General features: G+C 48.0%; 1 protein-coding gene across 1 annotated transcript in view; it reads left to right on the top strand.

Annotated features, from left to right (window-relative positions):
* The window catches only part of COL27A1 (collagen type XXVII alpha 1 chain), a 1,047,548-nt gene that overhangs the window by 870,278 nt on the left and 151,440 nt on the right, over window positions 1-25,830 (top strand). The window contains exons 45-46 of the mRNA XM_086924958.1: window positions 17,828-17,935; window positions 24,363-24,416. Coding sequence (XP_086781084.1) covers window positions 17,828-17,935; window positions 24,363-24,416 — 162 coding nt within the window. The remainder of the gene's footprint in view (window positions 1-17,827; window positions 17,936-24,362; window positions 24,417-25,830) is intronic.

The raw sequence follows: 25,830 nt of genomic DNA, 5'->3' as shown, positions 1-25,830 counted from the left end.
ACCTCTGTTATGTTAAGCGCTCTGATACCCTTGGTTGGAACTAGAGCTATATAAAACCTTCAAAATAAAATCAAATAACGTAAAATTCCCTCACTAACATGACTAGACATCAAGGATCAAACATTCCCTCACTGACACGACTAGACGCCAAGGATCAAACATTCCCCCACTGACACGACTAGAGGTCAAGGATCAAACATTCCCTCACTGACACGACTAGACGCCAAGGATCAAACATTCCCCCACTGACACGACTAGAGGTCAAGGATCAAACATTCCCTCACTAACACGACTAGACGCCAAGGATCAAACATTCCCTCACTGACACGACTAGACGCCAAGGATCAAACATTCCCCCACTGACACGACTAGAAGCCAAGGATCAAACATTCCCTCACTGACACGACTAGACGCCAAGGATCAAACATTCCCTCACTGACTCGACTAGAGGTCAAGGGTCAAACATTCCCTCACTGACACGATTAGAGGTCAAGGGTCAAACATTCCCTCACTGACATAACTAGAGTCAAGGGTCAAACATTCCCTCACTGACACGACTAGACGCCAAGGATACAACATTCCCTCACTGACTCGACTAGAGGTCAAGGGTCAAACATTCCCTCACTGACACGACTAGATGCCAAGGATCTAACATTCCCTCACTGACACGACTAGACGTCAAAGATCAAACATTCCCTCACTGACACGACTAGACGTCAAGGATCAAACATTACCTCACTGACACGACTAGAGGTCAAGGGTCAAACATTCCCTCACTGACACGACTAGACGCCAAGGATCAAACATTCCCTCACTGACACAACTAGACGCCAAGGATCAAACATTCCCTCACTGATATGACTAGACGTCAAGGATCAAACATTCCCTCACTGACACGACTAGAGGTCAAGGGTCAAACATTCTCCCACTGACACGACTAGAGGTTAAGGGTCAAACATTCCCTCACTGACACGACTAGACACCAAGGATCAAACATTCCCTCACTAACATGACTAGAGGTCATGGGTCAAACATTCCCTCACTGACACGACTAGACGTCAAGGATCAAACATTCCCTCACTGACACGACTAGACGCCAAGGATCAAACATTCCCCACTGACATGACTAGAGGTCAAGGATCAAACATTCCCTCACTGACACGACTAGACCAATCAATCAATCAATCAGTGACACTTATATAGCGCGCTAACTACCCGTAGGGTCTCAAGGCGCTGGGGGGGGCGGGGGGGGGGGGGGTGCCGCTACTGCTCGAACAGCCAGGTCTTCAGCTTCTTCCTGAAGGAGAGGTGGTCTTGGGTCAGGCGCAGGTCGGTCGGGAGGGAGTTCCAGGTCTTGGCGGCCAGGTAGGAGAAGGACCTTCCTCCCGTAGGCGCTCTTCGGATGAGGGGGACGGCGGCGAGGGCGTGGTTGGCTGATCGGAGGTGGCGATTGGGAGCGTAGAAGTTGATTCGGCTGTTGAGGTAGCTCGGGCCCTGGTCGTGTAGGGCTTTGTGTGCGTGGGTGAGGAGGCGGAAGGTGATTCTTTTGTTGACGGGGAGCCAGTGGAGGTCTCTCAGATGTCCGGTGATGTGGCTGGTTCGTGGGATGTCGAGGATGAGTCTGGCTGAGGCGTTCTGGATCCGCTGGAGTCTCTTCTGGAGCTTGGCGGTGGTACCGGCGTAGAGGGCGTTGCCGTAGTCCAGTCGGCTGGTGACGAGGGCCTGGGTGACGGTCTTCCTGGTCTCGGAGGGGATCCACCAGAAGATCTTTCGTAGCATGCGTAGGATGTTGAAGCACGCCGAGGAGACGTTGTTGACTTGCCTGGTCATGGAGAGGGAGGAGTCCAGGATGAAGCCCAGGTTGCGTGCATGGTCTGTCGGTTTGGGTGCGGTGCCCAGGGCGGGAGGCCACCAGGAGTCGTTCCAGGCGGAGGGTGAAGAGCCCAGGATGAGGACCTCCGTCTTGTCAGAGTTCAGTTTCAGGCGGCTGGTCGTCATCCACTCGGCTACCTCTTTCATCCCTTCGTGCAGGTTGGCTCTGGCGGAGGCGGGGTCGTTGGTCAGGGAGAGGATCAGCTGGGTGTCGTCGGCGTAGGAGATTATGCTGAGGTTGTGTTTGCGTACGATGGCCGCGAGGGGGCTCATGTAGACGTTGAAGAGGGTGGGGCTCAGAGATGACCCTTGAGGGACGCCGCAGATGACTTCGCCAAGGATCAAACATTCCCTCACTAACACGACTAGACGCCAAGGATCAAACATTCCCTCACTGACACGACTAGAGGTCAAGGATCAAACATTCCCTCACTGACACGACTAGAGGTCAAGGATCAAACATTCCCTCACTGACACGACTAGAGGTCAAGGATCAAACATTCCCTCACTGACACGACAAGACGCCAAGGATCAAACATTCCCTCACTGACACGACTAGAGGTCAAGGGTCAAACATTCCCTCACTGACACGACTAGAGGTCAATGGTCAAACATTCCCTCACTGACACGACTAGACGCCAAGGATTACACATTCCCTCACTGACACGACTAGACGCCAAGGATCAAACATTCCCCCACTGACACGACTAGAAGCCAAGGATCAAACATTCCCTCACTGACACGACTAGACGCCAAGGATACAACATTCCCTCACTGACTCGACTAGAGGTCAAGGGTCAAACATTCCCTCACTGACACGACTAGACGCCAAGGATCTAACATTCCCTCACTGACACGACTAGACGTCAAGGATCAAACATTCCCTCACTGACACGACTAGACGTCAAGGATCAAACATTACCTCACTAACACGACTAGAGGTCAAGGGTCAAACATTCCCTTACTGACACGACTAGACGCCAAGGATCAAACATTCCCTCACTGACACAACTAGACGCCAAGGATCAAACATTCCCTCACTGATATGACTAGACGTCAAGGATCAAACATTCCCTCACTGGCACGACTAGAGGTCAAGGGTCAAACATTCTCCCACTGACACGACTAGAGGTCAAGGGTCAAACATTCCCTCACTGACACGACTAGACACCAAGGATCAAACATTCCCTCACTAACACGACTAGAGGTCATGGGTCAAACATTCCCTCACTGACACGACTAGACGTCAAGGATCAAACATTCCCTCACTGACACGACTAGACGCCAAGGATCAAACATTCCCCACTGACATGACTAGAGGTCAAGGATCAAACATTCCCTCACTGACACGACTAGACGCCAAGGATCAAACATTCCCTCACTAACACGACTAGGCGCCAAGGATCAAACATTCCCTCACTGACACGACTAGAGGTCAAGGATCAAACATTCCCTCACTGACACGACTAGAGGTCAAGGATCAAACATTCCCTCACTGACACGACTAGAGGTCAAGGATCAAACATTCACTCACTGACACGACAAGACGCCAAGGATCAAACATTCCCTCAATGACACGACTAGAGGTCAAGGGTCAAACATTCCCTCACTGACACGACTAGAGGTCAAGGATCAAACATTCCCTCACTGACACGACAAGACGCCAAGGATCAAACATTCCCTCACTGACACGACTAGAGGTCAAGGGTCAAACATTCCCTCACTGACACGACTAGAGGTCAAGGGTCAAACATTCCCCACTGACATGACTAGAGGTCAAGGGTGAAACATTCCCTCACTGACACGACTAGACGCCAAGGATCAAACATTCCCTCACTGACACGACTAGAGGTCAAGGGTCAAACATTCTCCCACTGACACGACTAGACGCCAAGGATCAAACATTCCCTCACTGACACGACTAGACGCCAAGGATCAAACATTCCCTCACTGACACGACTAGACGCCAAGAATCAAACATTCCCTCACTGACACGACTAGACGCCAAGGATCAAACATTCCCTCACTAACACGACTAGACGCCAAGGATCAAACATTCCCTCACTGACACGACTAGACGCCAAGGATCAAACATTCCCTCACTGACACGACTAGACGTCAAGGATCAAACATTCCCCCACTGACACGACAAGACGCCAAGGATTAAACATTCCCCTACTGATACGACAAGACGCCAAGGATCAAACATTCCCTCACTGACACGACTAGACGCCAAGGATTAAACATTCCCCCACTGACACGACTAGACTTCAAGGATCAAACATTCCCTCACTGACACGACTAGACTCCAAGGATTAAACATTCCCCCACTGACACGACTAGACGTCAAGGATTAAACATTCCCCCACTGACACGACTAGACGCCAAGGATCAAACATTCCCTCACTAACACGACTAGAGGTCAAGGGTCAAACATTTCCTCACTGACACGACTAGACGTCAAGGATCAAACATTCCCCCACTGACACGACAAGACGCCAAGGATCAAACACTCCCCCACTGACACGACAAGACGCCAAGGATCAAACATTCCCTCACTGACACGACTAGACGCCAAGGATCAAACATTCCCTCACTGACACGACTAGACGTCAAGGATCAAACATTCCCCACTGACATGACTAGAGGCCAAGGGTCAAACATTCCCTCACTGACACGACTAGACGTCAAGGATCAAACATTCCCTCACTGGACACAACAAGATGCCAAGGATCAAACATTCCCTCACTGACACGACTAGAGGTCAAGGATCAAACATTCCCTCACTGACACGACTAGAGGTCAAGGGTCAGACATTCTCCCACTGACACGACTAGACGCCAAGGATCAAACATTCCCTCACTGACACGACTAGACGCCAAGGATCAAACATTCCCTCACTGACACGACTAGAGGTCAAGGGTCAAACTTTCCCTCACTGACACGACTAGACGCCAAGGATCAAACATTCCCTCACTGACACGACTAGACGCCAAGGACCAAACATTCCCTCACTGAAATGACTAGAGGTCAAGGGTCAAACATTCCCTCACTGACACGACTAGAGGTCAAGGGTCAAACATTCCCTCACTGACATGACTAGAGTCAAGGGTCAAACATTCCCTCACTGACACGACTAGACGCCAAGGATCAAACATTCCCTCACTGAAATGACTAGAGGTCAAGGGTCAAACATTCCCTCACTGACACGACTAGAAGTCAAGGGTCAAACATTCCCTCACTGACACGACTAGAGGTCAAGTGTCAAACATTCCCTCACTGATATGACTAGAGGTCAAGGTTCAAACATTCCCTCACTGATATGACTAGACGTCAAGGATCAAACATTCCCTCACTGAAATGACTAGAGGTCAAGGGTCAAACATTCCCTCACTGACACTACCAGAGGTCAAAGGTCAAACATTCCCTCACTGATGTGACTAGAGGTCAAGGGTCAAACATTCCCTCACTGACACAACTAGAGGTCAAGGTTCTAACATTCCCTCACTGACACGACTAGAGGTCAAGGGTCAAACATTCCCTAACTGATATGACTAGAGTCAAGGGGGGAAGCCAAATGCTATATGCAAGTTATTCAATGATTATAGGTTTTGAATTTCAAGTTTGGAAAGATCCACTGAAAGTTAACACCAAACGCTGTTCTGCCTCTCGTTCTGTCATTTTATCTATAGTGATAGCCCTTCGTTAAAAACCTATAATGACATCGTCCATAAAGCGCTGGTTCCATGGCACTGCCAACAATAACTTAACTATTTCAGCCAAACCTTGCTCCTGAAGTAGGGTCCAAAGAAAACGAGGAACTCTGGAACAAGGTGCTTATATGTCCTCTGAAGCTTCCATCTCACTAATGCAACTAAAACCAGGTGGACCAGGCTACAGACATGCAGTTCACACTGCCGGACACAAGGACACTCAAAACCAAATGGAGGAATTGGACAACCCCCATTAAAAGGCTCTTCGAAGATATTAACTGTAACACCACCGGGGCATATTATCAAGAAATGGAGCTCAAATTATCACCACATTAGCGGCAGAAAACTGCAGCTAAAGCGGCGATAATGGGCTTGATAACATGCCTTTGTGAATTCCCATAGAAGCCCGTGTTCTGGTGTGAACATGAGTTTCTATGGGAATTCGCTACGGCATATTATTAAGCCCATTAGCGATACTTTTAGCTCCGTTCTTGATAATATGCCCCATGTTTCTCTAAAAAGGGCATTCTGAATCCATAGACTTCAATAAAATTTTAGCAGTAATGCAATATACAGCAGCACTGTGTACCCCAGCCGCCTCCTCGAGTGGCAGTCCACCACATGGTGACGCTGTCTGTTTAATTTTGAGATGAGCACAACAGCTGTGTATATGAAGGCAAATTGCATTTTAAACAAGCATTTGCAATGCAAGAGGTCTCACATTTGCAAGAGTTCATACTATTGGCATTCTATGTGACAATACCTTTCATTTATCTGTTTTGATAATCAACACATACATATGAGGCATTGTGATTTACAATGCCAATAGGTCAAACTCTTCTAAATACGAAACCTATTTCATTTCAAAGTGGCGGCTTCCATTGTCCTGGCTGCTTGAAAGCGAAAGCATGCATGGCGCGCTGAATGTTGCAGGAAAGCATGTCGTGCCTGCAGTCGGAGAAACTCAATAAAGAAAATAGTGCTTACAGAGTAAATAATACCTACAGTGTAACAACCAAAGTAATCATGGGAGGTTTCAAATCAAGACAAGGAGGTACTAAGGAGGGACTAACAAGCCTATTAACTAATCAGAAGCCAGCATTTACTAACGACAATGATACAGGCCAATGAAAAGTGTGGGCGGGACTTCACCTCCTTACTCAATTACTGAAAGCCTCGTAGAGCAGCGTCTGCGCTTCCCAGGCTCAACCGAATGAATGATCCCAGCCTCTCACACCATTATTATTGCTGTGAGGACTTTAAATAGTCTCAATTGTCGCACTTGTAGGAGTGCGATGGTTTTGCAGCATGAATCCTTTTCTGGATTCGCATGCTGTGCATCATTCCGCCATCTAGTGCTTGGGTCTGGATTGTCTTTGTTTCTTTTTCTTTCTTCTTGTTTTGGTCGCTGTTGACCACCATTTGGTGCCAGGTACGCCCCCTGAGTGATGTCAGACGGTATCCTGGAGCTCAACGTGCGTGGTGGCCATCTTCAGATTCTTTTTTCCGCTGTTGGGTCTGGAAGCAAGATGGGAAGCTCCGAAGAAAGTTTCAAATTTCATCAAAACTTCAAAAAAGAAGAAGATTAATGTAGAAAATCATTGATCATCGGCATCAACAGAGAAATATCATCAAGCATCAACGTTGTGAGAAAGGCAGAACCGGAGGACCACTCCAGTCCACAAACGGGAAAAACCAGGACGGGTTCCCAAGGCAAGCGCGGAGATACCCCTTCGGGGGTCGATTCTGGCGCTATATAAGAAATATAATAATAATAATAATAATAATTGCCTGCCCAAAGACCACAAGGACAAGGACTGTGAGGCCCTGCGCAGCGTTTCTACCGAAAACGCTAAGGACACGCTGAAGTCAAAGACAGGCCCACCAGGCCACAATGTTGCAGACAACGAAGAAAATCACTTTGAGAAACCTGGGTTTCTTGAGCGGCGAGGAGGAACATGAAACACCACTGGAGTCGATGCACGAGGGATCGGAGGTCGAGGTCCTAGAGGTGGACTCCGAAAAAATCCACACCAAGAAAAATGCTAAGGATCCGAAAAAGACAACAGAGAAGGTAAAACACCATAAAGCTCCGTCGGAATCAAAGGGCCACGAACATAAGTCGCACAAGGCAGCCCGATGCCAAGCAAAAAGCCGATCGAAGGCCAGGCGCGATTGAAAGGACCCCACGGAACCCAACCGAATGTTACAGAGTAGGGAAAATCGCCGAAGACGCCGAAACAAAGGGCGGACACCGAATCCACAAAAAAATGGCACTATACCACCGAAGACTAATATCGACATCTGGAAGAAAAGAAAATCTCCGCCCACCAATGCCGAGAGGGCCCTTGAGGTCGAAAAGAAAAGGAGAAGACTCGTGGAAGAAATGGCAGCGCTCCTACAAAAGAAGAAGGACTTCAATGCCTCACTGAAGGATTTTCGAATCCCGAAAACACCGGCAGTCGAACCAGATAACGTTGACACTGAAGAGCCAGAAGATGGCTAAGGAGAGGAAGAAGGGATTTTCGACTCTCTGCTGACACCTGAACCTCAAGGCGAAGAACCCAAAGAATATGGAGACATACCTGAAGAGGAGGAAAACTCCCAAAATTTTGAGGAAAAGTGGAACTACCTCTTCTCCGAGAGCTCGGAAGAAGAGATTTGCAGCTAGCCTTCGAAAGCTTCACCGCCAGATGGCATAGCTTTCTACAATGACATTGTTAGAAGGGCAGCAAATCAATTTTGAGTACCCTTAGAGGAGGAAAAAGGGGACACATGTTTCTTGCTAGAAACACTGGCACCAGCTTCAAGAGAAACTCCCAGAGGAGGACAAAAAGAGGGCAAGATCTATTGTCCAAGAAGGGAAAAACGTGGCAAACACCCGCCTAAAGTCAGCCCTAGATGCAGCAGATACTTCAAGCAGGCAGATGTGCACAGGAACCATCCTCAGAAGGCACGCCTGGCTCAGAATTTCTGGCTTTAAGCAAGAAGTTCAGATATCATTTATCGACAGACCACTCAACGGAGGAGCTCTGTTTGACAAGGAAGTGGATGAATCCCTTCAGCAAATTGAAAAAGACAATGAAACGGCCAGGGCAATGGGGGCCCTATAGCAAAGAAGTTAATTTAAAAGAGGATGTTTCTCGAACAGAAAGACCACAGGAAGCGGCAGCTTTGGTCAAGGACAGCAGATGCCACAGCAATATCGGGGACAGAATCCGAGCCAACAGATGGGTCAACAGTCTAGCTACCAAGGGTGGCAGCAACAGCAGAAGTAGCCCCTTCGAGGGAGAGGGAAGGGCAGAGGAAGAGGCCCACCCTCTAGAGGAAGATGAAATGCCTCTAACTGACTCAGTCACAGAAAAGGACCCACACAAAACACCAGTGGGTGGAAGAATATCCTTTTTCCATAGACAATGGCAATTGGATTTTGAATTTGGTACAATCCGGATATTGCATAGAGCTAACAAAGACACACCTGCAAATCCACCCAAAACAAGAAAATTAACCAGATCAGAACAAACAGCTAAACGCAGAAATCAAAGAACTGTGCTTAAAACAGGCAACAGAAAAGATAACAAAACAAGAATGGTAGAAAGGAAACTGCTCTCCATACTTCCTAGTGCCCAAGCAGGACCAGACTCTAAGGCCAATCAGGGACTTAAGATTCATAAACACTTTCATACTAACACAACACTTCAAAATGTGTACCCTTTAAGAAATAATCCCACAGATTCAAAAGGGGGATTACTTGGTAACAAGATACCTCAAGGACACCTACTTACATATCCATATCCACTTACATACAACAAAAGGCGCAGAAAGTACCTAAGACTCCTACACAACGGAACACACTACCAATTCAAGTCAAAAGTAGCTTTATTCGGTATCAATTTTAAAACACCATAAAAGCACATTTTAAAAATACAATTACAAAATTCATCATTATGCTAAAATTCGTGTATACATCTGTGATATGGGTAAAACATATTAAAAACAAAGCAGTTCTAAAACACCCTTTAATGCCACTTATCTATGACTGACATAAAAACTATGATTCATAGATAGTCTGCATCTCGTAAGTGATTTAAGAATCACTGAAATACTAAAGAGAGTAAGCTCATCCTCCATCATTTGCAGTCGCAACAAAGCCTGTCTGCACTGTCTTGTGCCCCAATGTCTAAGCAAGCCAAGCATATACCTTTTCCTAATTGCGGCACAGAATTTACAAAACATAATACAATATATATTTGATTGTTGCGATACATCGTCACAGGGACAAAAGTAAGGGATCTATCCAGGTGTTCTTCTCAGGGAAAGTCACCAATCTAAAAAAACTGCCCACCCTGAAACGAGTTAGGAGCATCCGGGTAAAGCAGTTTGTGGTGACGGATAGGTAATTCTGGAGGCCATTGCCCATTTACAACATATGGTTGTGTACAACAGCTTTTTCTTGCTCTCCATCTGCCACCAGGAATCTTCCAGGTATGAAAGACACATCTCCTTAAGTTTCCTTCTAGACACACCCACCATATTGCCTGGGTTGTCGAAGAAATCCCGATGTCCAATGGCTGTTAGAAAACGTCTAACGTAATTTATCCATTCTACACTCAAATGCCCCCGGTGGCTCATACAGTCACTGATAATGTCCCTGTTCAGCCCTGTCTCATGAGAGACCCAGACCCTGTGCCACAGCAGTACAGGGCTCACCTTAATAAGATCAGACACATATACTATGCCCAACTCTTTGTGACAGACATAAGTGGCAGTTGACTTTGGGACAGCCAGCAGATACCAAAGAAAGGCGTTTTCACACGCCTGGATCTTGCTGGTATCTGTGATAGCCCATATGCCTGCTCCGTAAATTGCTGTGGATGCGCATTTGGCATTATAGATGTCCATAAGGACAGCTATGGGTCTGCCTCCTAATTTTATTGCAAAATTCCTTACGCCACCGATAGCTCGGGCGAAGGCTAATTTCCTGGTATTTGCAGCTGAAGCCCACTTCCCATTGTTATCAAAAACGATGCCCAAGTAGGAAAAGGTTTTGGTAGAGGCGATCTTTTCCCCCGCAAGGAATATATTGCAGTTAACCTTACTTTTTCTTGGACAGGGCATACTAAAGGTTTTACTACTATTGATTTTTAGACCCCTCATACCCATAAACTCGGCAAAGGAATCTAACGCTCTCTGAAGTCCCAATTGCGTGCGCGACATAATGACCGCGTCATCCGCATAAAGGAGGATTGGGACTGGCCGCCCTTTGACTTGTGGGTAGTCCTGCCTAATATCCAGCAAGTGGGATGCTATGTTGTTGATGTATAAATTAAATAAAAATGGAGCCAATATGCATCCCTGTCGTACGCCCTTTTTAATTGGGAATTTTGCAGTACATTCACCTTTCAGTCCAAAACGGACTCTTGCACCCGCCCCGCGATAAAGTTCCCTTATAAAACCTATGATAGTGGGGTCAATTTTTAAATGTGTAAGTGTTTCCCATAACCTTTCATGACTGACGCAATAGAAGGCAGAGCTTAGATCGAAAAAAGTCATGAACAGTTTACCCCCTTTAACCACCACATGTTTGCCAATTTAAAGTGCTAGGTTTAGGCCCTGCTCTACCGTGCCCAGGCCTTCTTTGAATCCATATTGATAAATGGAGAGCGCACCAGTATCAGCTGCCCATAGGTGTAACCTAGTTAGAATCACTCTGCCTGCCAATTTCATTAGTGAATATAATAACGATATGGGCCAATAGCATTTGGGATCTTGACGGTCACCCTTTTTAAATATGGGGATTACTATTGCCTCCTGCCAGGTTTTTAAAAAGACACAATTATTACAGCAGTTTAACACGTTGGTCAGGAGAGGGGCCCATAATACCTCGTTGGATTTAAAAATGTCAGCCGGTACCCCATCTGGTCCTGGGGCTTTACCTCCTGAACACTCAGCTATAGCCACTTCAATCTCTGCCAGTTCCAAATTTAAATCTAAGGAGAATAGCCCTGAAGAGTTACTTGAAGAGTTACTTTCTGCCTCGTCTCCCCCCCCGTGGCGACTGCCCCTAGTGGGGGGTCTTTATCTTAGAGGGCACTAAAGCGATTTACCCACGTTTCTTCCTCAATCACTAGGTCGATACAGTCACCCTTCCTCTCTCTGAAGAAGGGGGCATTTACGGCCTTCCAGAAGCTGATATTATCCTTCTGGAGGTTTGCTTTATGCAAAGCCTCCCAGGCCTCCTGCTTTAGGGACTTTTTCCGTTGCTTAACCGCGGTGTGATACGCGCTCCTCTTGGATTGTATATCCTCCACGTTTTTGGGGCAACTTTTTAGTGCTTTTTTTAGGGCAGCATGGGTTTTAGAGCAATCTGAATTAAACCACCCCTTCTTCTTGATAATTTGTCTTTTGTTGTCTGTACCAACCAGGGATTGACTTATCTCCTCAGAGATTTTGGAAAAAGCCAACAGCACAGTTTCGGGCTTACTTCCATTAAACATGTCGAAAATTCAACTGCTCTCTTAGAGATTAGCTTCTGGAGGAAAAGGGCGGGCTCAATTTTACTCCAACGTATGACACACACATTTTTCTTTGCTAGAGCTAACTTATGGGAGTAGAGATTCTTTACGACTCCCTCGCCAAGGCCATTGCCCTTCATTAATTCTAGTGAGAGGCTAAGTGGGTAGTGATCGCTAATCGCAATTTCGCCTGTTTTAAAATCCAGCAGATACTCTGCGAGGCTGCTAGAAGCTAAGATGAAATCGATAAGCGTATTGCAGCCTCTACCATTATATGTTGGATTAAAATTCCCCTGGGGGTCGCACAATTCGTTACCAAAGACCAGGTCCATGTCAGTCATCAGGTTATTTAGGATATTTCCCGAGTTGGTATGGAAGAAATGGGTACAAGACTCCCCTCTAATATTTGTTACCCTGCATATATTAGTTTGGCTATTCGGACATAGCGAACAATTGAAATCCCCCTCCCAAATTATCCTACTTCCTGAGGGACCATCCTATTGGAATCAAGCATGATTTGGGTGAGACCTTCCATAACGACGGAAACTCACACTGTGGGATGTTATTATAAAAATTTACAAAATGAATGGTCTCATGACCCTCTAGGGTAAGTTGTAACATCTGATAGAATTTAGTTTTGGAAATACATTTCTTTACTCTTATTTTGGCGGTATTAGAGATCAAACAACAAAGCCCCCCTTTATTTCTGCCCCGAGGTGTGGGCTCAGCAGGGGAGTGAAACGTAAGGTACCCATTAATATGGACGGGCTCCGTCACCCACGGCTCCTGGAGACAAATTATAGAAAAATCCCTGATGTAATTCAGGAAAGTGGGATCATTAATCTTATTAGTCAGGCCCGCCCCATTCCATGAGGTGAAAGTTAACTGATTGCCTTTACCTAGTATCACCTCAGCCATAACTACAGGGTGAGAGTTACCCGGGACACCACGATCTGGGAGATAACTCCCGAGGGGCACAGAAGTGTCCATCAAAGAGATATTCGAGGTTACCTCCCTCACCCCGTCTCCCTGAGCCGTTCCCACAGGGCCACCACAAACTCCAGCCACTGAATCCGGAAAAACTAAATGGGTTATGTCCACCTGACGGACCCCATAATTCAGGGTATCTTGCCCCATGGGAGTTGGCTCTTGCTCCACTACCCTGCCCATGCCAGTCGAATCACTGGGTGGAATGACACAACCCAGTCAATCGACCATTTCTAACGCACTAAATCTATTTTGTAGGGGTAAGTGATTCTCCTGAAAAAGTGACCCCAGCTCATAACCACCCCCCCTGTTTTGACCAAGACCCACATGTGTCCAACTTCCCTCGTGGTTCCGTACACTTGGAGGTGGAAAGAAGAACGATAGACGTCTGGCCTCTATTGTTGTTCCTTGGTGTGAGTAAAAAGTGTTTTGACTTCAGGCGCAGATAAACTCCACTATTCTGGGATCACTAAAATTTACCAACACGCAGTCCCCCTTAACTGTTTTAGGTGAGTAACCCACCCAAGGTACCCTGCGCACCATCAGGATTTTACTTCTCATATAAGGGGGGAGTGGCCTATTCAAATTCAGCCAGTAGGCCACTTTATTCTTTAGGCAAGTAAATGACTCGTGAGTAATATTTTTTAGTTCAGGAACCCCTGTTAAAACTACCACAAACGGGGCTGATTGTGGAGGGAGAATCACTGGTTTAGACAACCTCAGCAAATCCTCAGTGACCACCTTCCCTCGAGCTGGTGTTTGCATAGCAGGTGACCTAGGGGATTTGCCCTCGGTACTAGAATTAGGTGGCGGAATTGTGTCAGGCCTTAGAGGTCAGGAGTTACAGGGATTTGGGTTAGCTTGCGACATCGGTCGTTTCGGCGGAAGTGTCGCTTGGGGGTTGGGTGCCACTAAGACCTTGACTGTGCAGGATGGAAGAGTTTTGGACTTACCACCCCACCCCTGTTATTCTTCAGCTCCACCTCTAATCTGCCTAGCTGTCTCTCAATCCCGGATAATCTTCTTTCTAATGGAGCTACTAGTGACTTCAGGAGTGATGCCAGGCTGGTTAAGAGAATGTCCTCTTTAATACCAGCCATACCAGTACTCTCAGGTGTATCTACCATATTGTTGTTATCTCCGGACGTTCCTGCTGACTCTGCCCTGGTTACAACTACGGAGCTAATGTTATGTGCGCCTAGATTTTCAGAGTTGTGAACTTACACTATCTGGACATGTGGGGCTTTGGAAGTTTTGGAGGTTTTGGGCGGGCCTTTAGTAGATTTTAATTTATTTCCTCTAGCCACAACAGGCACTGGCTGTTTTCTTTTAGGGACTGCGCCTTCTTTCCTCCCTCATAGCTGCCTACTATTAGTTACCTTAAGGGGGGTTCCCTGGCCTAACCCTAAGACCTCCTTCTCCTTTTCGGAGTCTCCTCGCGTTTCCAGTGTAGGATCAACATCGGGGACAGGGAGTAGACAAAAAGAGCCAGAATGGTTTTTGGATGTCAATTTAGCACTGGGCGCACAGCCTAATGTACAAGCACTCGCTAAAAAGGATTTCCGTGGTGCAACTGGGTAAGTGGAAAAACCAAATATCCACTCAAAGGTAAGGCCAACTAAATGGCTAAACTAAACAATACACATAGAAGTACCCTATACACACACACAATATTGCTGTACACGTAGGTGGTAGTACATGAACATTCAAATCACAATATTAGCAGAGAAACAGTTACTATTGTGGCATATGGAGAATAAGAGGGTGACGTGAGATGGTCCTTTGGTTCTTTTTAATTTCTCAATGCTTTACAACAGCCAGCCGACACGTGTTTCATCGCTTGCGCAAATCTTCAGGGCTCTGGGTAGCTGTGTATAAGCCAAAGGTCGCTCTGCTGGTGATATTTCCGACCCGGTAGGGCCCAAGACGTCTTAGAATTCGAATATGGAAATGAGGGCGTGGACTCGAAGCTTTGATTGCTTCTGCCTTATGCCCGGGAGCGTTTCGGTGTGTCCCACTGGGAGCGGATAACTCCAATTTATGTTTGTAGTCTGGCTATAAACTGTAGCGAGGAGAGTTCTGTGTCCCCCATATTAAGTTATTTGTTTCGTTAAGCGTATAAGCCGATGTGCTGCTCCCGGGTCCAGCTACCCAGAGCCCTGAATTTTCTGGATTCACATGCGACCCACCCGGCATCCCCTATATGGAAAACAAACAGGTGGGGAAGCAAAGGACTACGGGCCAGATGTAGGAGCCCTAATACCGGTCGGAAACGGACGATTTCGGCCGTTTCCGACTGGTATTAGTGTTCTTAGATGTAGGGGCATGTTATTTTAAGAATCAGTGATTTTACCGATTCGGTAAATCCATATGTAGCTGGCACTCCACAGAGAGCCACAGGCCCTTAAGAGTCGGTATTTTGCCACAAAATCCTATTGGGTGGTAAAATACCGAATTCAGGTGTGCATGCACATCTGTACATGTACACCTGTGCAATGTGACACACGGACATGCCCTTATGCATGTCTGTGTGCCACATGGCACACATGCCTGTATTTGGGGTGCTAGAGGGTGTCAAAGTGACACCCCCTGCACCCTTGCTGGAATCGCTATTTACCGAATCGGTAAATACCGATTCGGTAATGCCCATTGATTCCTATGGGCCTTGAAGTCCATAGGAATAAATGGGCATTACCGAATCGGTATTTACAGAATCAGTAAATACCGAATCTTAACGATTCGGTATTTACCGATTCTGTAATACCTACTTCCCCCCCTCTATTTTACCACTTCTTAAATACCGAATCGGTAAAATTCGGTATTTAAGAAGTGGTAAAATAAAATTACCTACATCTAGGCCTACATCAGTATTTTCAAAACCATCTTAAGGATTACAACACATAAGAAAACCAGAAAAAAGAATCCGAAGATGGCCACTACGCACGGCGATATCCAGGATACCGTCTGATGTTACACAGGGGGCGTACTGGCACCAAATGGTGGTCGACAGCGGCCAAAACAATAAAAAAAAAAATTGCAAAAACAAAGAGAATTCCGGACCCAACCACTAGATGGCGGAATGATGCACAGCATGTGAATCCAGAAAATTCTTGAAGCTGCAAAACTACCCCTACTGGTAAGTAACCATTTCGTTAGGTGTTATGCTTGTACTGGCGTTGGCAGCGCTGGCAGGGGCAAAGCATGGTGCAGGCTTCAGTGCCTTCCAAGAAGGTCCCTGGCATTTGATTGTTTAGAAATTAAGTACTGGCTGTGGTCCATTCAGAGGGAATCAAATCACGTAATCTCCCCGAGAGCGCTGAAAAATGAATGTCTCCTCGTGTAGTGTCACTGATGCTCAGGTAAGGTCCTTCTTTATAAAACTGGAAAACAAACAGTTTCATCACACAAGGACACCAAATTTTTAGGTCTGGCTAGACAGCGCAAACGCAGTCTCTTCACTGTGACGTGGCCAAGGCTGTCCGCATAATTGTGCTTTTTCCGTGACTGTCTGCCATGCTGACCAGCAGAAGGGCTGCTAAACAACACGACTAAAAAACACTCACATTGACAACACCAATAGCTCTTGCTTTGGTGAGATCTATTGGATTTACCAGTGCTTGCGTATACACTGACAAAGACTCCATAGCTGCAAATAAAGTTTTACAAAAAATATGACAAAACAAGCACTTAGAAAGCCAAAAGGCTGGTAGCCTTGGCCAAATTATTGACTTTGCCGATGCTTGTTCTTTTCATGGTCCATGCTTTCCCATTAAAAGCCTTTTATTCCGCACACCTGCAGGAAAGCTGATAGTAGTATGTTCCTTTCGTTTTCTCAGGGCTTTGCCAACAGTACTCCCGTTAAGCTTTCTAAAACCGTGGTTATTGACCTGTGGTCCTTGGGCCCCTGGGGGTCCGCACAGCCTGCTCCTAGGGTCTCTGACTGTTTAAAAAGTTAAATAATATTAACAGATAAATAAAGCGTATTTAAATCAAGGAGCAAAGTGAGCAACTGAAAACTTTAAAACCTTTTGTGAATGTGAAGGAATCGGAGATGAAGATGCGCGCCTGAGATGGATTCGTGGGAGCCGCGCCAAGTGGCGGCTCCCCCACTGAGGCGAAGGAGCGTCGCCCACTGTTCAATAGGAAAAATATCATGATAATAACGTAACATTATTATCATTTTATTGTCCCCGCGCAGCGGCTCAGTTTCATGCGGCCGAGCTGTCCAGTGCAGGGGGGTGCGTAGTCAAGGCGCTCTCCAAGTGCCCATGACGGGTTGGCCGACCACCAGTCCTGCACACTTTGCATGTTCCCCACCAGGCTGTAATACACAGCCCCCACTGTCCTGCCTGAGCACTGAACCACGACGCTCCGACCAATCACGATGCTACTGTCATGGTAACAGCAGCATTGTGATTGGCTTAGGGGAGCCTGGGGACTTCCCGCAGGACAGGATGAGGCCAGAGGAGAGGCGGCCGTGGGCATAGCCAGGTAAGTGCTTATTGTTGGGAGATCGGTTGGGTGTGATGTCACCAGGTCCAATATCTTGCCAGGCTTAAGCAGAGGGATAGGAAGCCCATGAGGTGGTGATTTGAGTGGGGGGGGTGGGGGGGGGGGGGGGAGTGTGAGTGGCTGTGGAACCTTTCTGCCCCAGATCTGACATAACTACCCCCACCGCACATGCTGTCTGTGGTTGCCTTGCATACATATCTTTATAACATTGGTGACTGTGTCTTTTAGGGTGAAAGAGGGCTGCCCGGCCAGGCTGGTCCACCTGGGAAGCGAGGACCCGAGGGTGGAATGGGACTGCCGGGAAGCCAAGGAGAGCCGGGACGCAAGGGACAGCCGGTGAGTGGTGCTCGATCTGTGACAACATCCTTGCCTCCACCAGGGCCATCCAACGCCGCTCCAATCTGGGGGACGGTCGAAGACTCATCTTTAAGGAACACTACATCACAATGCATTAACCACCCACAACTAGCTGCCTCTGCTTCACTCTGGGATTTTGTTCTGGACTTCACAACCTTTTGGCTACGCTGGTGCTGTAGAAATGCCACATTCATACATTCATAAATACATTTGTGAAGTCAAGAAGTATTGTATAACCTCTTTAAACCTTGGAAAGGGGGCCGTAGCCAGTAGAAGCCCCAGTGATAGTTGGATCTCCCGAAGGATCCCGGGTTCACCCAGAGATAGTCGATTCTCCCAAAGGATCCCGGGTTCACCCAGTGATAGTCGATTCTCCTGAGGGATCCTGGGTTCACCCAGTGATAGTTGGTTCTCCCGAAGGATCCCGGGTTCACCCAGAGATAGTCGATTCTCCCAAAGAATCCCGGGTTCACCCAGTGATAGTCGATTCTCCTGAGGGATCCTGGGTTCACCCAGTGATAGTCGATTCTCCTGAGGGATCCAGGGTTCACCCAGAGATAGTCGATTCTCCTGAGGGATCCTGGGTTCACCCAGTGATAGTCGATTCTCCCGAAGGATCCCGGGTTGACCCAGTGATAGTTGATTCTCCCGAAGGATCCCGGGTTCACCCAGAGATAGTCGATTCTCCCAAAGAATCCCGGGTTCACCCAGTGATAGTCGATTCTCCTGAGGGATCCTGGGTTCACCCAGTGATAGTCGATTCTCCTGAGGGATCCAGGGTTCACCCAGAGATAGTCGATTCTCCTGAGGGATCCTGGGTTCACCCAGTGATAGTCGATTCTCCCGAAGGATCCCGGGTTGACCCAGTGATAGTTGATTCTCCCGAAGGATCCTGGGTTCACCCAGAGATAGTCGATTCTCCCAAAGGATCCCGGGTTGACCCAGTGATAGTTGATTCTCCCGAAGGATCCTGGGTTCACCTAGAGATAGTCGATTCTCCCAAAGGATCCTGGGTTCACCCAGTGATAGTCGATTCTCCTGAGGGATCCTGGGTTCACCCAGTGATAGTCGATTCTCCCGAAGGATCCCGGGTTGACCCAGTGATAGTTGATTCTCCCGAAGGATCCTGGGTTCACCCAGAGATAGTCGATTCTCCCAAAGGATACCGGGTTCACCCAGTGATAGTCAATTCTCCTGAGGGATCCTCGGTTCACCCAGTAATAGTTGATTCTCCTGCAGGATCCCGGGTTGACCCAGTGATAGTTGATTCTCCCGAAGGATCCTGGTTTCACCCAGTGATAGTCGATTCTCCTGAGGGATCCCGGGTTCACCCAGTGATAGTCGATTCTCCCAAAGGGTGCCGGGTTCACCCAGTGATAGTCGATTCTCCTGAGGGATCTGGAAGAGAGGTGCCTGTTGACCTGACCCTCGCGTGCATGTGCACATTGGGAACCCACTGCGTGTGGCCCACAAACCTGCTCTCAGTGACAAGTGACCTGGCTCAGATCAGAGCTCCAGGACACAACCAGTTTAAGACCCAATCCGCCCCGCGGGTCACACGTAATGGTTTGGAGGCTCCCAAAGTGCACCACCACTCACCTATCCTCGGTGGGATGTATGCTGATACACCTACCCCGTCTCGCCGAAAACCGGAAAGCGCAGGCGCTGCCACAGAATCTCAGGGAGAGGGGTACCCTGAACGCTAGGTCAGAAGCTCTTATAAGAGAGCTTTGAATAACCCTCGGGATTCACTCCTCCAGGTGACTGAAGTCTTGACGTGCGTCACATCCTTCACTTCTGATTCCACACGGATCAGAGGGATTGTCAACAAACACTGGGGCATAGTGACCACAGGAGACCTGAATCTGCCCAAACCCAGGTTTGCCTTTAAACGTTCACAAAATCTCAAGGACATCCTAATTCACACCAGACCCAAGGCAAAGAAGCGAGTTGTCCAGAGAACACTGTGGGATCTCCCGCCAGTGACAGGGCACTATCCCTGCGGGACATGTTCAGTGGGCGAGCAGACAAAAACTACTAAAGATATTGCATTAACGGGCACCTTCACTTGGAGGTTACAGCGACACACCAATTGTAATACTTTGCAATGCATATATATGATTACATGCCCCTGCAATAAGAGAAACATAGGGATGACAATGAGGGCTGTCGGGATACGTATCACTGAACACAAGAGCAGCGTCCAGTGCAGGAGAGTGACCATGAAGATGCACACCCAGTGCAAAGACCTGGATCATTCTGCAGAACCCCCTCCTGTGGGTGGTTCTTGAAGCACACCCTAAAATGACACAGCAGGCTCTCTTCAACATAGAACAAAGACGGGTGCACCGTCTGTCCGCTAATCTGCTTGGTCTTAATGATGACATACCTTGGGCTTCCCTGACTGAGAGATAAGTCGACCAACGAGAGGAGATCACTCAGCAACCATGTAGTAGATACCTTGAGATACGCAGTCAGGATCCATACAGTTAGACACCTCTTACTGATGATATCACATGTGTACTCTATCCGAGGGCTCGTCTTAGTGCATGGGGATCACATCTAACACAGAAATGCATGTCACACAAGAACAGGGGTGCTCTTGCTAAGTAGTCGCATTCTGTGTTGGCATTGTTCCCGATATTGATGTCATTGTTGGCCACGATGCAGATGCTATCAGAACCGTATCCCATTGTGCGCAGTGAATAGCTCTAGCTTAGGATCCCATCACTGACTTACCCTGCATCCACTTGAGCTATATCCCACTGTGCTAAGCGATGAGCTTTACTATAGGACCCCATCTTTGACGTACCCGGGGTCCATCACCAATGAGAGATTACCTACTGCAGCTGAAATTGACGATTCATCATTAATAGTTGTGCGTGACGCCTCATGCCACCTTCTCCTATATCACCCCAGGCAGCACTGGATCCGATTCATATACACTTCCACATGGATACCCCTGTCCTTTAACCAATACCAGACAAGATATTAAGTTTGTAGTCCTGATACTAATCACTTTGACAACCGTCACGTGACCAGTAAGTGGTCCATGATGCGGTACGCGTGCCGTCGATTTGCACAGCCTAGTGCTGAATAGGGAAGTTTTGCCAGTATTAGAGATATGCCACATTAAACACCGAGTGGGCACATCAAGAGTGGTGCAACCCATATTTGAGGCATGACACAGAATCGCTACTATCCGTTATTAGACGGGACCACAGGTTAACAGCAACACTGGCATATTCCCCTACACACTGCAAGATGGCTCCCATGGTTCCGGCCACCGTAACATGACCAGCAAGCGTGTAATGACACGGGTGTGGTGCCGCCCACATGCCTCATGGGTCGTAGGATTTGGAGAGTATTTGAGTGCCACCACCATGGCAGCGCCTGTGCTTTCCAGTTTTCGGCGAGACGGGGTAGTTGTATCAGCAAACATCCCACCGAGGATAGGTGAGTAATGGGGCACTTTGGGGAGTCTTCAAACCATTACGTGTGACCCGCGGGGCTGATTGGGTCTTAAACTTGTTGTGTCCTGGAGCTCTGATCTGAGCCAGGTCACTTGTCACCGAGAGCAGGTATGTGGGCCACACGCCGTGGGTTCCTAATGCGCACATGCACGCTAGGGTCAGGTAGACAGGCCCCTCTCTTCCAGAGGGGGTTTACATGATACCACAGCCACCGCATTTCTCGCCCTGGGCTCAGTGCTACCCTGCTACTACCGTGACAGTGGCAGGGTGCATTATACGGGTCCTGTTACTTCCCTAAATAATGACACTATGACCTTCTGTGATCATACAAATTGTGCATCAGATTCTCGACTTCAGCTTACTGTCATGCACCTTGTCTCCTATATCTGTAGGACACCGCGATACTGGTGTCTAGAGCCGAACACCAAACCCCCGCTCCCACCCAGATCAGGGAGACAAGGAGTGATTCCAGGTCTTGGAATAATCTGTGCGGCAGTCTATGAGGAAGAGTGGAGAAAAAGTACAAAAGCCGAAGGAGTAGAAGCATTTTAGAGATGGCAACCCGTCCCATGGGAGACAAGGGTAAACTCAGCCAGAATGGAAGGGTTGCGTAACCTCGAGTGATTGCTCTTCCTAGGTTATCATCTATTATATCTGTAAGAGTGGCAGATTTAAACTCCCAGATATTTGTAAGTGTTGAACGGCCATTACAACGGAGTTTGAGGCATGGCAAGATCTGTATGGGCCCAGTCTAACAATTTTAAAATCCGGCTCAAGTTCAGCCCGGTGTTTCTCAACGGCATAAAACTGTTCTGGTCTTCATGTATCAGTATGGGTATTGTTTCTATTAGCCTATTGGCTAATAATTTACTACGATTTTATAATCTGCATTCAGCAGTGACAGAGGTCGAAATTAGGCTTTTTGGAGTGGGTCTCTGCCCAGTTTGGGTTGCACTACCAGTGTTGCCTCTCACAATAAGGGCGGGAGTTCTCCCCTTTCAAATGCCTTTTCATACATATTGGTTAGCTGAGGAATAAGTTTTTGGAGTAAGCTGAATAAAATTCTGATGGCCTACCATCCTCCCCAGGGGTTTTAGCTATTGACATTTGTTTGATAGCTTCAGAGATTTCATCTGCAGTAATGGAGTCTTCAAGCAAATCGCACTGAGGTTGCGTTACTTGCGGGAGTTGGACATGTGATAAGAAATGCTGAATAAAAGGGAGATCGCTGTGACTATGTACCTGCTCCTGAGATGCCTAACTGCTGTGGACCGGGTCGAGTTATAAGGGAAATGCGCAGCATCCGTCCTCCTACCTGGGGTGATCCAGGGGAACTTAATGGAGTGCCATTGGTTAGAGAGGGGCTCACCCCAGTGCTGATCTTCTATGAGGGTGCACGGGAGGCCACCGCCTTACTGAGCATTGACAAATGTACATGAAGGTGCCTCTTACGTCCCTGATCGCCCCCGATTAAATCTTGTGGAAGCATCACACTGCCTGAATACTGTTGTAGATTCTGCTTTCCCTGTAGGACACGAGCCAGAGCTGTTCCAGGGGATCTCTTTGGACTGCCTACCTACCTCTCCGCCAGCCCCTGCACACTTGACTACTCTTGCTGTGAGGTGCCTTTTACTGGACTGGCACCCGCAAGCGGGCCCATGTCCAGAATACGCCACTGCTCCCCTGAGCAGAGTTGGAACCACAGCTCAATTAATAGGACGCCGCAGATCTGGAACCAGCCTGCACTGCCATTGGGTAATCAACGAGCCACGGACTCTGGACCAGCTCTCCAGTCCTACCTCAGTTAAAGGTAAACTCAATGTGGGACTTGCAGCAATAGAGCAGTCCTGTGGGTACCTGGAAAACAAAAGTGATGGCGTAGCAACAGATCTCACACTATTGAGAGACAATCATTGGAAACTCTCCGACAGGGTTCACTTAACGGAGCAATCGCTGCCAACTGTTCACCTGCAAGCACAAGACTCTCAGTCCTGCCTACATATTCTATGCGAGAAGGTCCGCACCCTTGAGGAGGATTCCGAGTGCAGGCAGTGGCATATTAACATTTGGGTGGTGGGTCTGCCTGAAAATGTGAAGGGGCGAGACACAATCATATCTTGAGTCCGGGATTTGCAGTTTCATTCCCGCTGAGGCCCTCTCACTCTTCTTCTCAGGAACTTGTTCTTCACTGTTCTGGTAGATGGACAGCACCTGCCATCAGTTCCAGACACAGTGACATTTAACTGTGTAAAACATTCCTAAACAAAACTACAAAAATAGCAAACTCCAGTTACATACAAAGTCGCACCAAACAGCAGCTGTTACTCAAAAGACAATGAGGAAAGACTGAACTACACTGTAGACATGGTAATAGAGTCACTACTAACTAGTAGCAAGGTCCTGGTGCAGCAATTAGTGTTAGATGCAGGACAGCAATGCACTCAAAGTAAAAAGACTGAACATAGAGGCGATGTGCGCAGCAGGGCAATATGGAGCATTACAGCCACATCTGGAGGAGGTGCACGGGGCACATTGAGTCTTAGGAAACAGAAGCCAGAAACGGGTTTGTTGGTCAATGGGGGAAAGCCTTGGTCCAGCGCGTGGCTGGAAAGGGGCAAGAGATAACTTGTGTGTGCAATATTTGATTTAACTGAAGGGGGGAATAGGGCTCAGCAAGAGTGAGAATAGAGAGGAAGATCACCTTGGACTCATGGTCCCGTCCTTAGATCGCCTCTGCTGGGAGTGCAGATTTTGCTGTTACCTCAAACGAGCAGCAATTCTATATGTTTTGATGGGACCCTAAAATACAAACAGTGGGTTACCTCCCACTTAAAGTAAACAACCAGCTTGCTGTTTAATGAACTGTTTATCTTATACTTATTTTGTATTATGACGTCTGTGTGATTTTCTGCTGTGCTGCTTCCTCTCCGCAGGGGGATTTCGGTGAGACCGGCTTTCCAGGATTCGCAGGGATGTTCGGACCAAAGGTAAGGAATGACCCTGACCATCACATGATTAGAAAGGCTTTGAGCCTCAAACACTGCCTCCTCGTCACCCAGGCCTGGATGCCCAGCGCCGGCCTGAAGAACAATAAACAAGATACAGAAGAAATCTGGCTCAATAACATGAACCATGACAGATTCAAATCCCACATTTCACCAAATGACCCTCACTCTCAAGGAACGCCTCGCCAAAAGACAAGGTTGACCTTGTAGCTGCTCGCTCTTCCAAAGAAAATGAAAGTGTTTCTTCCAGGAAGAAACTTCAGAACTGCTAGATGGTGGCGACTCCCTGCTCGTTGCCTTCCAGGCTCCAGGTGGTCCCATGTGTGACACCCTCACCATGGCCTGAAGCAGTGTGATCACATCACCCCCATCCCCTGGGACTCTATTGACCCCCCCGCTCAACTCTCTGCTAATATAAGAAACACTGTCGTAAAAGAAGAACTGATCAGCCCTGGACAGGTCTGCAGCCCCGTGTGGTCGCAGAACAAGAACGCCTCATCTCTGTTGTCTACATATATAAATCATGAAGGCGTGGCAGCCGATTATCTGTCCCCTTCACTGTCTTTCTCTTCCCCATCTCTCTAGCTGCCCCTCTTCTCCTCTCTCACCCTATCTCATTCTCTATCTCTCTCTCCCCTTTTCCTTTCTCCCTCTCTCTCTTTTTGCTGATCCCCTCTTTCTCCACTCTCTCTCTCCTCTCTTGCCCTGTCTCATTCTCTCTCTCTCTCTCTTTCTCCTTATCCTGCTCCCTTCTTTCTCCTCCCCCTCCCTCTCTCCTCTCTCTGTCTGGCCCGCTCTCCCCTCTCCCTCCTCTGCTCTCTCTCCTCCTCCTTCTCTTTTTTCTCTCTCCCCCAATAGCCTTTGGCACCATCTTGCTTTGCCCATCACTGGCTGGCCAGTCAGACTTTCCTGTGCTTGTCTCCCTCCCCTGTGAGGTTGCCTGTCTGGCTGCACCCCCTGGCCTCACCGCCACCCCTTGCCTGCCTTTACCTGAGGTTCACAGAAGGGGTTGTAATGGAGGGCTGAGATCACAAGCGGCTGGGCCAAGAGGCATCCAGATGTTGACATCCAGATGGGCACTGATGGCTGCATTCCTGAATCGGACCACAGAGAGCACCTTAAGCCCTCAATATTCTAGATTCATCGCCTCTGTTGCTTTCTCTCCCCTCATTGACACCTTGAATCAGCTTCAAGGGCAGTCCGTTCCCTGCTGCATCAGTCTGACCCTTGACCTGTGCGCTGAAGGCTGGCGTCCTGGGGTTGTTGAATGGTGTCCTGTGATTGATGGGGTTGCTGGTTAATCAGTTGAATAATTTACTTTTAGGTCTCGGCTAGCGAAAGCTGCGCACATGCGCAGTCTCGCTGGTTAGGTCTCGCTAGCATGGGCTGCGCACAT

Source organism: Lissotriton vulgaris, chromosome 5 (genome assembly GCF_964263255.1).
Source record: "Lissotriton vulgaris chromosome 5, aLisVul1.2, whole genome shotgun sequence".
NCBI classification, from domain to species: Eukaryota; Metazoa; Chordata; class Amphibia; order Caudata; family Salamandridae; genus Lissotriton; species Lissotriton vulgaris.
The sequence above is the reverse complement of the archived record's forward strand: the minus strand, read 5'-3'. Positions and strand labels throughout refer to the sequence as shown.